The 14,016-nt window shown below is 38.5% G+C and overlaps 1 protein-coding gene across 2 annotated transcripts in view; it reads right to left on the bottom strand.

Moving 5' to 3' along the window:
- Positions 1–14,016, bottom strand: part of ARL13B (ADP ribosylation factor like GTPase 13B) — a 90,615-nt gene that overhangs the window by 56,964 nt on the left and 19,635 nt on the right. For both annotated transcript variants that reach the window (XM_049857820.1, XM_049857821.1), the window contains exon 3: positions 9,694–9,943. In XM_049857820.1, coding sequence (XP_049713777.1) covers positions 9,694–9,943 — 250 coding nt within the window. The remainder of the gene's footprint in view (positions 1–9,693; positions 9,944–14,016) is intronic.

Below are 14,016 nucleotides of genomic sequence, written 5' to 3'. Positions count from 1 at the left end.
TCTCTCACAGTCTAGTAGGCTACAAGCCCAAATTCAGGGCATCAGCTTCAGGGTAAGACTTTCTCTCTCTGTTGGCTCTGGAGGAAGGTCTTTCTTGTCAATCTTCCCCCAGGTGAGGAGATTCTCCGTGCAGGAACGCCAGGTCCAAAGGACGCCCTCTGCTCCTGGTGCTTCTTTCTTGGTGGTATGAGGTACCCATGTCTCTCTGCTCACTTCTCTCTTTCATATCTCAAAAGAGAGTGGCTTAAGAGCCTATCTAATGTTTTAGATCTCATCAATATAACTGCCGCTAATCCATCTTATTACACGGTAGTGCTAGGATTTACAACACATAGGGAAATCACATCAGATGGTAACATGGTAGATCATCATAGAATCATACAAAAGAATCATGACCTAGCCAAGCTGACAGCCATTTTGGGGGGACACAATTCAATCCATGATAGACATCAACCACAATCATGCATGACATTTGGCTGGTGTGCAGGAGCAAGTCTGGCAGAGCTAGAGATCACCTAGGGCCTACATCTGTGGTCATCTATTCTGCTTCCAAATACCAAGAATGAATTCCAACACTAATAATTTCTAATTTTGTGATTATAGGCAAGATTCTAACTCTTCAAGTTTACGTCCTTCTATTAAACGACTGAACATTCTCAGAGATCTGTTGTTGTTCTCTTTCGTTGTGAAGCATCCAGTTTGTGAGGTTTGGTCAAAAGTTAAGTTAGGTCACATAACTCCACAGAAATGCAGACAGCATGTAATAAAAAAGTGGTAGCACTCCAGTAATTCAAGTGTGCTAACACAAGCAGAATTGTTATTATCCTTGTAGGAAATTTTAGCTTGTTGGTCTCCACAGATATTTTGGTTAAAAGTGTTAGAAGAGTCAACTATAAAGAGGAGTAATTTTTTATCTCTTTGAGGTCATCTTTCAAGTCTCTCTACTAGAGAAAGGAGATAAAGAACATGGGCCAACTGCTTATATCAGTGTAACCTTGCACTGCTGAAAATTTCAATAGGTTAAGAGATTTAAAATACCTCCCAGCTCAGTTCCTTTCACGGGTAATCAATAAATACTGTAATATTATTAACAGAAAATTTCCAGAACAGATGTTGAGCTTAAAACTTGGGAATACTGCTAATTTCGGCACTACTTACAAAACTGTGGCGTCCCTGGGTGGTGCAAATGGTTAACACATTTGGCTGCTAACCACAAGTCAGAGGTTTGAGTCCACACAGAGGTACCTCGGAATAAAAGGCACCAAGTGATCTACTTCAGAAACATCAGCCACTGAAAGCCCTCTGGAGCACAGTTCTACTCTGACACACGAGGGGTCACCATGAGTTGGAACTGAGTCCATCACAACTGTTTTCTGTTTGTGTTTACTTTTTTTTTAATAAAACTGAAATTATTGTTTACTTTTCCTCTTGGAAAGGTCTTCTCTACCTGTCAAGACTACTTACTTTGGGGTAATTTGAGGTTTTTTTTTTTTTTAGTTTAGATATAAATATTTAAAGGAAGAGTATGTGGGTACAGAGTAGGCTGAGGTAGATAACATAATTCATACCTTGGTTAATAAGTATATTTAAAAAAAAAAAAAACCTATTGCCATGGTAGTCGATTTCAACTCATAGTGACCCTATAGGACAGAGTAGAACTGCTCCATAGAGTTTCCAAGGAACGCCTAGTGGATCTGAACTGCCAACCTTTTGGTTAGCAGCAGTAGCAACTAACCATACTATATATATGTTTCCTTACTATAGGGTCGCTATGAGTCAGAATTGATGGCACTGGGTTTTTCGGGGTTTTCTTACTATATATGTTGTTGTTGTCGTTAGGTGCCGTCGAGCCGGTTCCGACTCATGGCGACCCTGTGCACAACAGAACGAAGCACTGCCTGGTCCTGAGCCATTCTTACAATCGTTGCTGTGCTTGAGCTCATTGTTGCAGACACTGTGTCAATCCACCTCGTTGAGGGTCTTCCTCTTTTCCACTGACCCTATACTTTGCCAAGCATGATATCCTTCTCCAGGGACTGATCCCTCCTGACAACAAGTCCAAAGTATGTAAGACGCAGTCTCGCCACCCTTGCTCCTGAGGAGCATTCTAGTTGTACTTCTTCCAAGACAGATTTGTTCATTCTTTTGGTAGTCCATGGAATATTCAATATTCTTCACCAATACCACAGTTCAAAGGTGTTAATTCCTCTTCGGTCTTCCTTATTCATTGTCCAGCTTTCACACACATATGATGCAATTGAAAATACCATGGCTTGGGTCAGGCGTATCTTAGCCTTCAAGGTGACACCTTTGCTCTTCAACACTTTAAAGAGGTCCTTTGCAGCAGATTTACCCAATGCAATGCGTCTTTTGATTTCTTGACTGCTGCTTCCATGGCTGTTGATTGTAGATCCAAGAAAAATGAAATCCTTGACAACTTCAATCTTTTCTCTGTTTATCATGATGTTGCTCATTGGTCCAGCAGTGAATATTTTTGTTTTCTTTATGTTGAGGTGTAATCCATACTGAAGGCTATGGTCTCTGATCTTCATTAGTAAGTGCTTTGAGTCCTCTTCATTTTCAGCAAGCAAGGCTGTGTCATCTGCATAACGTAAGTTGTTAATGAGTCTTTCTCCAACCCTGATGCTCCGTTCTTCTTTGTATACCCCAGCTTTTCGTATTATTTGCTCAGCATACAGATTGGATAGGTATGGTGAAAGAATACAACCCTGACACACACCTTACCTGACTTTAAACCAATCAGTATCTCCTTGTTCTGTCCGAACAACTGCCTCTTGATCTATGTAAAGGTTCCTCATGAGCTGAATAAAAATATAATTATAATATTATACATAATATTATAATACCTTACCAAAAACCCAAAACCAAGCCCATTGCAATCAAGTTGATTCCGACTCATAGCAACCCTATAGGACAGAGTAGAACCTCCCCATAGAGTTTCTAAGGAGCACATGGTAGATTTGAACTGCTGACCTTTTGGTTAGAAGCTGTAGCACTTAGCCACTACACCAGCAGGGTTTCCATGATACCTTACAGCTACTTTTATTCTAGAAGAGACATTAAATCACTAAGTCCAAGGAAACAAAGTGACTCACTAGGACCATAAACAAGTTCATCATAGCTCTTAGAATACAAGTTCCAAACGCTCTATCTTTTTTCTAAACTGGTGGTTACTCAACTTCCCCTAACTTATTTCAGAAGATTTTAATTAAAATATTGTACTAATTAAGTAGTAACTACCATAAAGCTGCCAAACAGGACTCCTGCAGTAATAAACACAGAAGCCTAGTGATGTTCTGTGACTCTGATGTTTCAAGAGGAACTTCAAGTCTACGACATCAGGTGAAATCCGGCTGAGGCATCAATTACAATCATGCATGATGCGACGCTGGTGTGCAGGAGCAGGTCTGGCAGAGCTAGAGATGGCTCAGGACCTACGTCTGTGGTCACCTACTCCACTTCCAAATATCAAGAATGACTTCCAGCACTAGCAATTTCTAATTTTTTGATTATGGGCAAGATTCTAATTCTCCAGGTTTATTTCCTTCTATTGAATGACTGAACCTTCTCAGAGGTCTATTGTTCTCTCTGCCCACTGGGAGTAAGAGTTACCCAGTGTTAGAGTGAGTTCTGAGAGGCTTGATGAGTCCTAAATTGACTAATGTAGGCTCAGACACAGGGTGAATGGAAGAAATTAGAAGCTTATTTTATAGGTGAGATGTCTGTGGGTAGGAAGAAAGCAGCTGTGTAACAAGGAGTACTCTAACCTGTGTCCTAATACAAGTCCCCTTCCCCTAATTCTCCAATCCCCACAATCCCCTAGCACTGAGCTTAGTAGGGTTCTCTAGAGGCCCTTCCCACTTACCATCCAGAGGACTTTTCAATGCCACAGAGAAACCAGAGGTAGGTCAGCTCTTCATTCAATACAGTCTCACTTGCATTATCTACTGCAGAGTACATAATTTAAGACTCTAAATATGGACAGCAATCTTCCCTGGTGCCTACTGTTGCTGCCAGGTCGATTCTAACTCATGGTGGCCCCACATGTGCAGAAACTGCTCCATAGGGCTTTTTAAGGCTGTGGCCTTTCAGGAGCGGATCATCAGGCCTGTCTTCTGAGACATGGGAGGGTGGGTTCAAACCGCCAACCTTTTGGCTAGTAGTTAAGTGCTTAACCATTTGTACCAGCCAGGGTGTATGGGGCTGCTAAAAATGTTTTCCCCTATTTTTAAAAATATTTTTGTATCATTTAAATAACAACAGGAGAGAATTCATACTGAATCTAGAACCTAACTTTTTACTTTTTCATTTTTTTTTTCCCCCTTCAGAGCAATTCTGTAAGAAAGGTGGGGTGGAAATGATCATTCTCACTTTATAATTAAAAAAAAAAAAAAACAAGAAACAAAACTAAGTGGCCTTTTAGAGATCACACAGTCACGGACTGAGAATTAAACGCTAGGCCTCCTATATAAAATCAGGTTCTGTGATTTTTTTTCTCCTTTTTTTAGGAACCTCCTTAAACCAAAAAAAACAAAACACCATTGTCATCAAGTTGATTCCAACTCACAGGAAGCTTCTGAGGATAAATTTATTACGCACTGACAACAATTATATGAGAAAATGTGGTATAAAAAAAAAAAAAAAAAGTTTTTTTTTTTTTTTATACCACATTTTATTATATGAGAAAATGTGGTATAGCTTAATCAAAACAGAATTAAAGAAATACAACTGCTATAGAGGAACAAAATAATGCATTTCAAATCTAAATTGTTTTTTATTATCTTTTCTTTCCTTTTATCAATAAAATACACTATGCCAATTAAAGGCTCACTATAAAAAAATTTTTTTTTTTTTTTATATAAAAATAGAGCCCTGGTGGCACCATGATTAAGAGCTCAGCTGCGAACCAAAAGGTCAGCAGTTCAAATCCACCAGCCACTCCCTGGAAATCCTATAGGGGAGATCTACTCTGTCCTACAGTAGGGTTGCTATGAGTCGGAATTGACTTGATGGCAACGAGGGTTTTTTTTAACATATTTATACAAATATAACTTTACCTATGCAATGGTTTCTCTCAAATGTTACCTAACATATCCCTCCCCACTTCCAAAAAAAAACTTAACACAGGACCAAATGTCAAGTAATTCCAAATAATGTGTTTTAGGGAACATGTAAATAATAAATATGCAACTCATTAGAATAAAAATCTACATGTCGCAAATATCAAATTTAAGTACAGAGTTTTCCAGGATTGAAAAAAAAAGGAAACAGAGCAAGGCAGTGTTATGCTAGGGAAAGAGTTCTGTATTACAAAACTATAAAAAGTAGAATCCTCTCTCACCTCTTCAAAAACTCCCACAAAACATTAAGGACCACCTAGTTCAACCCCAGACATATGACATGGCAAAGAATACAATAATTAATGTCAAAGGTGGGACTAGTATTCAGTTCTTCTGACTTTTCACTATGTTAATCCTTTAATTTCTGTAATTTATAAAAATTTCCAAAAAGAGTTTCATTTATAGCTGCCAAGTCAGCAATTCACAATACCACTATCACCATGTGCCGACAAATACAGCAGTTAGAATGTACACTTAAATTACATGGCTTGTTTCTGAGGAATAGTGAGATAAAATCCAGAGACTTTCTGGACTGTCCCACACTCTTTTCACGCTACTTGCATCATCAATCTGCAAGCAAGTATAGTTGTTCTCTAAACCATGAAGCTGGTGCTATTACACTGGTTCATTAAACCAACAATTGCCAGGCACTGTGCTAGATCCCTACAATCCCTGACTCAAAGAGCTAAGAGCTAAGGGGACATAAACTAATCACAATACAGTGAGGTAGTTACAAACAAAGAATATCATTCTCAGGTTGGGGGTGCCCTTGTAAGTTGTCATTAGGAATGCTTCCTTGGCTGGACAGCATTTTAATTGATTCCTAAAAGTTACACAATGACATCCAGTTGATTCCGACTCACAGCGACACCAAGGGACAGAGTAGAACTGCCCCATAGGGTTTCTTAGGATGTGATATTTACGGAAGCAGTTGCCACATCTTTCTTCCAAGGAGCAGCTGGTAGGTTCCCAATGCCAACCTTTCAGTTAGCAGCTGAGTGCTTAACTACTGCGTCACCAGGGCTCCTTCTAAAGTTCCCAGTAGCGACCACACAGGGACTCGAACTCTTAATCTTCTGATCTGAAATCAGAGGCATTATCTATCAGGTTATGTGGTAGAAATTAGCCACATAAAAAGTTGAGGAATGGACACTCCAGGCAGAAGGTAGCAGCATGTTTAAGGCTTGAACAGGCAAGAGCAAAAAGGAAGTAGAAAAACAAGAGATTGAAGAAGCAGATCGTGAAGAGCCTTGGACGTCATATTAAAGAGGTGGCACTTCATGCTGAAAGCTACGAAGGGACCTGAAGGGACTGTAAGCAGAGAAATAGTAAAATTTCCAAATTTGCATTTTTTAAAAAAAGCTCCCTATTCTTTACATAGTCTTGCATTGTTTCATGTGTTATAAGAAGTACGTAACTGTTTTACAATTAAAAAAAAAAAAAACATCAAACAAAGAAAAGAGCTCCTGCCAGCAATGTAGAGAAGAGTCTAGAGGGTAGGCGGGAAGACTGGTTAGGAAACAGTCGTTATCAGTAACGCAGGAGAGATGTGAAGAGGGGCTGAACTGAGGTAACATCAATGGGACAGAGAGTAGCGAACAGACCCAAGAGATATTAAGACAGTAAGAATAATTAATTGTAGGCCAGAGAGAAAAAGGTAAACAAGAGAACTTCCAAATATGGATCTTGGGCAGATACTCAAGAGGGGTTTGTTTATAATAGAAAAAAGGGTGGTTACAAAATTTCATAGGTTATATGAACACTGCAAACTTTACCTGTTTTACAAAAACATACACAGGACATTCATGAAAATGTCAGCAATCACTGGCTCTGGATGGCAGATGAACGATTTTTTAACTCATTATTTCCTATATTTTCTAAATTATTAAGAATGTGACTCCTGAGGTTCACCCTTCAGCCAAAGATTAGACAGGCCCATAAAACAAGCAACAACACATGTAACTCAGCCATGTATACGAAACTAAATGGGCACACCAGCCCAGGGGCAAGGATGAGAAGGCAGGAGGGAACAGGAAAGCTGGTAATAGAGAACCCAAGGCTGAGAAAGGGAGAGGGTTGACATGTCACGGGCTTGGCAACCAATGTCACAAAACAATATGTGTATTAATTAATGCGAAACTAATTTGCTCTGTAACCCTTCATCTAAAGCACAATAAAATTTAAAAAAAAAGAATGCGTACCTCTCGCACACTTTATATTTTTTAAAGCACATTCACTTCAAAAAGGAGTGTACCTCTATTATTAATAAAAATTCTACAGCTGTAATTCTCCCTTGAGAAAAACTGATCAAATGGCAAACCGTTCTCTATTTCATAAACTTACTATATCGTCATAATTAATTCTCATGTCTTTGTGCATTCTCACTTACTATGAGATTACAGTGGTGAAGCAATCGCCCTACATGTAGTTGTAGTTTTGTTTTGCTATGAGCTGAAATTGACTCCAAGGTGGCTAACAACAATTCAGGCAATTTCCTAGCTGAGACAGCTGACAGAACGAAAAGTAGGCATCTTGCCAAGAGTTATTTGGGTAATCAGTATAGTCACTAATCACTTGCATGCCCCCCGCCTCAGACCTTTCCCCAGATAGGAACCTGCTTGACTGACTCCCTAGCCTCAAGCGTCATCTTCTCAATAAGATCTACTATCATTATCCTAACTATGAGAGTAACATGTCCTTGCCACTGCCACCATCACAGGCACTCCTGATACTCTTTTACCTGCTTAATTTTTTTTCATATACCTATCGCCTAATGTACAGTATCTACCACCCGTTTGTTAGTGTGTCATACTATGATGGCTTGCATGTTGATATGACACCAGAAGCTATGCTACTGATATTTCAAACACCAGCAGGGTCACCCATGGTGGACAGGTTTCAGCAGAACTTCCAGATTAAGACAGATTAAAGCCTGGCAATCTGCTTCTGAAAATTAGCCAGTGAAAACCCTACGGAGCACAACAAAATAGTGTCCAATATAGGAAGCCCCTAGACTGAAGGCAAGATTCAAAATACACAGTGGCCACAACAATGGACTCAAGCATACTAACACTTGTGAAGATGGCATAGGACTGGGCTACATTTCGTTCTGTTGTACATGGGGTCACCGTGAGACAGGGCTGACCTGACAACTAATAACGACAAATTAGGATATAATTTTTATTATATTCATTGAGTGCCTCACCCCCAAAAAAGTTCATGAGGTCACATATGGGCTTTTCTTGTTTTGCTTCCTAATGCATCCCCATCATCAGAACAACGCCTGGCACAAAGTGGGTGTTCCATAAATATTTGCTAAATTAATGCATGAAAGAATGAAAAGAATAAATAAATTAATATTAAGTTTTAAAAAGCACACAGAATTTATTTTTTAAATGACTGTCTGTCATCAATGCTTTTTAATTTCATCTAGAAGCCATTGATTCTCTGCTTAAATATCTGGAGAGAATACTTTAGCGTAAGGGGGGGTTCAACAAAGTTCACTTTCTTATATAGTTCTATTAAAGTTTTCTTTCAGATTCCATAAAGGTGAGAACATACAAACCTCATAATTTCTCTCTGATTGATTCAATTTATAAAAATGAAACACGGTAAATTTTACCAATAAACAATTCAACAGAGCTTTACCATCTGTAGTCAGGGTTTCCAATCTGCCTCATTTAAAAATGTTCATTTACTACCGAAGATCACTGAAAAGCTTTGCTTCCAATTCTCATCTAACCACATAATACATTAATGATTTGCCCCCCTTAAGTACTTAATCACAAGAATGTGAGGAAAAGGACAAGAAAAAAAAAGAACTTATTTCAAGTTCAAGAGCAATATAAACACATATTTTAAACTACTTTCACTTTACCAGGTCTCACAGTTATAGCACCATCTAGTGTTTATTATGCATAAATACTGTGAGTACAAAAAAGGCTTAGTTTTTTAAAAAATGTCCAGCTATACGGTCGCTATGAGTCGGAATCGACTCGACGGCAGTGGGTTTGGTTTTGGTTTTTGGTCTAGGCACCTGGTGTAAGTATACGGCCAAGTTAATAATGACACAGAGCACATGTTCAACATGAAAATACAGAAATGAAAACTGAGAACTGAATTTGAAAAATAAACCATTTAAATATACTTCAGGCAACAATACTCTTTAAGAAAATAAGAACAAAAGCAAAGCATAAATAAGTTATTAAAATGGGAAAAAATATTTAAAATGTTCAAGAACTCTGTTAATAGACTATTTCAGAATGCAAAATGTGATTTAAAAAAAGTACATTGGCAACAAAATGAACAGTTTATATTTAAGTACCCAGAAGATCTAATTATAAGCATTGTTCATAATACTGTCTCAACCCTTCATCACTACAGACAGTATTACAACAGGACCTCAGCATATTAACAATTCCCAGTTAGCTGCATACTTTTTATTATACTCATGGTGACTATTTTGACTTGTTCAGTATTTTGTAACTTAAGTAAATGTCTTCACTGGCTAATGCCACTGCCCCGTGTGTACAGTGACACCATCACTACTTACACCAGTATAGGCTTTCCCGATATCCTGGGGTGTCTCAGGACTTCCGACATTGTCTCTTTTGTCTCTTCCATTCTCTCTTCATCACTGGAGTCCACAACAAATATTACTCCATAGGATTCAGCATAGTAATTCTTCCAGATTCCCCGAATTCTCTTTCCACCTCCCAAGTCAAAGATGGTGACTTCAAATTTTCCTTGCCTAAGGTCAATTTTGGAAAATCCAACGGTAGGAGCTACATCTTCAGGGTGCTCTATTTCAAATGACACAAAAGAAACAATCTTTAGGCTTTATGTTAATAGCATCTATTTAACTATATAACTTGAATGGAATTAAAAATGTTATTCAATTGTATTTTAGTACCAAGTGGGATGTTTATCATTTGCTTACATAACAAGCATTACATCGGGATATTGGTTGGGGGAGAATAAATATTATAAAATATCCAACTAGAATTCACTGTTTTCTGTAGTTACTGATATAACCACAGCACCTACAATAATGTATACCAGTTTTGGGGTCTTTTTTTTTTTTTTTTTTGGCAATCCAGCCAATTCCAGCTCATGGAGATCTCATGTGTGTCAGAGTACAAATGTGCTCCACAGGATTTTCAATGACTGATTTTTCATATGCAGATCACCAAGCTTTCTTTCAAGGCACCTCCAGGTGGACTCAAACCTCCAACCTTTCAGTTAGCAGCTGAGTATATCAACTGTCTACACTACCCAGGGACTTCACCTAGCACATGTTGTTGTTGTTGTGTGCCATCAAGTCAATTCCAACTCACAGTGACCCCATGTGACAGAGCAGACTTGCCCCATAGGGTTTCCGAGGCTGTGATATTTATGGGAGCGGGTCACCAGGTACTTTTCTCTTGTGGAGAAACTGGTGGGTTCAAACCACAGACCCTTCTGCTAGCCATGAGTGCTTAACCATTGTGCCACCAGGGCTCCTTCTGCCTAGTGCACAGTAGGGATATAATAAATAATCTGTCGAATGAATAAATGAATGAACCCCTGCCCTAAAGGCTACTTCTCGCCAAGTTCGAAACAATAAAAATCTTAGCCCTTTACTATCACAGCCATCCCTAGGACTATTACAACTTCCATGGTGTTATAATAAAAACCTTGAACATTTAAAAAATAAGAGAGTTCTGAAGAATCAAAGAATAGGAGAAGCTACAAAAAGTTAAGACTACTCTTTTTTAATTAGCTAAATTAAAGCTACAATTGAAATGAAGAGACTTTTGAGGGTAGCTTGCAAACATAAAGAGATCTCATTGTTTCTATAGCGACATGTTTTGGATGTTTAAACAGATTTACAATTGAGTTTTTTTTTTTTTTTTATACTCCTGTATATAACAACACCCAAAAAGGTAATTCAGAATGTATACGACTGTAACTGCCAAGGAGGGGTAATGGCAATAAGTAAATGGATTAAAAAGATCAACAGAGGGTCAAGAAAGATTTGAGAGAGGAGATGGTACTTAGGCCTTAAAGACAGGTAGGATTTAAACAGGCAAAAGAGTAACTTAAGTAAGGGGAATGGCAAAGGCAAGGAAGTACAAGCAAGTTGAGCACTGTGACTGGAGCAAACCCACAAGCTTCTGAATGCAGACTGAAGCTAAACTGGAGAGAGATCCAAAGACAAAGAACGGGAAGTCAATGAAAGCATTTTAGATCAATGACATGACTAAGGTTACTGAAGAGGTGTTTTATTAGGATTCACCCTGCAACAATCTCTAGAACCAACTGGAAGTGAGAGGGCACTGAAACAATCCTGATAAGGTATCAAAATAAAAAAGGAAAGGATAGAAAATGAGAATTCATGTAAGAGTAATAGAATCTGATTACTCAAGGGTTATAAGGAAAAAGGGTTCAAGTTTCACGTTTGATGCCTATGATATAAAGAGAATGAAAGGGTTTTGTTTAGCGCTACAGAGTCCACGCAGTAGCCACAAACCACATGTAGCTTTCAAAATTAAATTTGACTAAAATTGAATAAAATAAAAAATTCAGTTCCTCAGTTGCACTAGCCACATTTCAAGTGCTAAAAGCCACATGTGGCTACTGGGTATACTCTCAGAGCTGATACAGGACATTTCCATCACTGTGGAAAGTTCTACTGGACAACACTGGTATAGAGGGCCTTTTCAGTTCCACAAAGAAAAAAATTGCTATTACAAACATGAATTTGAAAAATACTTGCTGTTAGGCTTAGATGTTACTGAGGAACAGACCTCTAAGGCATCACTCTCTTTAAGCAAACACCTTAGTACAGTTTACACAGCTCCCTAAAAGTTCATGGAGCCATTACACATCACATTCTGTCACTACGACCTTAATTATCTACAGGGATGAACAGGCAATTATTAGTGGTGACAGGCTTGCTTTTCCAGGAAGAGGACTATACTAGACATTTGAACATGTGGCTCTAGTCCTGGTCAGAATGGTTTCTATAGATAAAACAGGCAGTTGTATGAGTGTGATTTGCAAGGTGCCCCAAGGTAATCTTCAGTGAAAATAAATCAACTATATTAAACTAGAAAAAAAAAAAAAGGTACTAACATGTACTGAAAACCTACTCTGTACCAGGACTTTGCTAGGCACTGGAATATAAAGATGAATATCTGCTGTCCTTAAGAAGACATATGGTACAATACAGAGAGAAAGAATATTAGTGGAAATCAGACAGAATGTACACATTCTTTAAAAAACTCTCTAGAGGATAGTGTGAAGGCATTAAACAGGGAAAGGGTGAAGAGAGGCAAGGGGCAAGTTATGGTCTAGAAAGACCTCAGAGAAGAAGTGAAATTGAGCGACGTCTTAAAAGTTACATGGTAGTATCAGAGAAGGGAGAAGAACATTCTAGGTAGAGAGACCACTGTAAGCACAGATAATATCATGACAATATTTCCAGTACACTGATTCAGATTAAGTCATTTTTTCAAGGTTATATGGTAGGCAGAGTCAGGACTTATATCCAGGCCCTCAGGATTTCAAAAGCCTACCTCTTTTGATACATAAAACACTTCCCCTAACCTTCTACCCTTTCCCTTGGTTCATACTCATGATTCCGAGTTTCAAGATGCAAGATTAAATATTCAGATACAATCCTTCCCCGACGATTCCTTCTCTAATTCCAGTATGTTTAAGTGCTCCTAGTTAGTGAAACAAACCTCCATCTTAACACCTGTACCTTCTATAATAACATGCTGTCTTCTCGTTGGTCTTCATAATTCCTATACCTTCCCAACACCTGGGGTCATGTCTTTGCATTCTCAGCACCCAGCATAAGTCATACAGTGGCTTAAGACCACAACACCAGATCGCTAAAACAGGTGAAGCTGCTGTCCATCATCCACCCTTCTTTTTCTTTCCTTCCATCTACTTATCCATTCATTCACCCTCATAACTTATTAAGGGTTTATTATAGAGCAGGCATTATGCAAGAACCAGGGATACAAAGACACATGATCACTAATCCTGATGATTTCAGTAAAGCATTTCCAGTAAGATACAATTTCTATAAAGTGCAAGATAAAATGCAAATACAGGATCAATAACTATTTATTCAACATCTGTCATACACTAAGCACTCTGCAGGGTTATAGAAATACAATGATTAATAAAATCCAGCTTTTGATCTTATAGAGCTCTTAGTTTACAGGGGAAACATATATAAACAAATAATTACAATATAGTGAAGACATGGTAAGAAAAGAATTGACAAAGTACTATGAGAAGAAAGCCAAGAAACAGAATAACTGAGTCTATGACAAAGAGGATCATAGCTTTCCTGGAGAAGGCGGCTTCCTGGAAAATGCGTGTTTTTCAGGTGGACGAGGTGGATATTGCAGCAGAGTGAACAGCAAATGCAAAGGAGACTGGCATGGATGTGCAAACCACTGGCACCACAACTAATTGGCTATGCTCGATTATAATGCAGAAGGGAAGTGGGTGGAGCAGGACAAACAGGAGACGAGACTGAAGATAAAGCAGATGCAAAGCCTTGTAAGCCCTGCTCTGGAGCTTTATCTATAACCTACAGTGGATGAGAAGCCACAGAAGGGTTTTAAACAATAATGAAATAAATACTACTATTTTTTTTCAAAGATCACCATGAGGAAATCAGATACACCTTTACTTCACCAATATCATACACTTCTTCTAAGAAATTAGAACATGCAATTTTTAGCTGGGTGCTTAAAAAAAAAAAAACCCCACTGCTGTCGAGTCAATTTCGACTCATAGTGACTCTACACAACAGACTAGAACTGACTGCCCCCAAAGGGTTTCCACGGAGCAGCTGGTGGATCCGAACTGC

This window comes from Elephas maximus, chromosome 18, assembly GCF_024166365.1.
Source record: "Elephas maximus indicus isolate mEleMax1 chromosome 18, mEleMax1 primary haplotype, whole genome shotgun sequence".
NCBI classification, from domain to species: Eukaryota; Metazoa; Chordata; class Mammalia; order Proboscidea; family Elephantidae; genus Elephas; species Elephas maximus.
The sequence above is the reverse complement of the archived record's forward strand: the minus strand, read 5'-3'. Positions and strand labels throughout refer to the sequence as shown.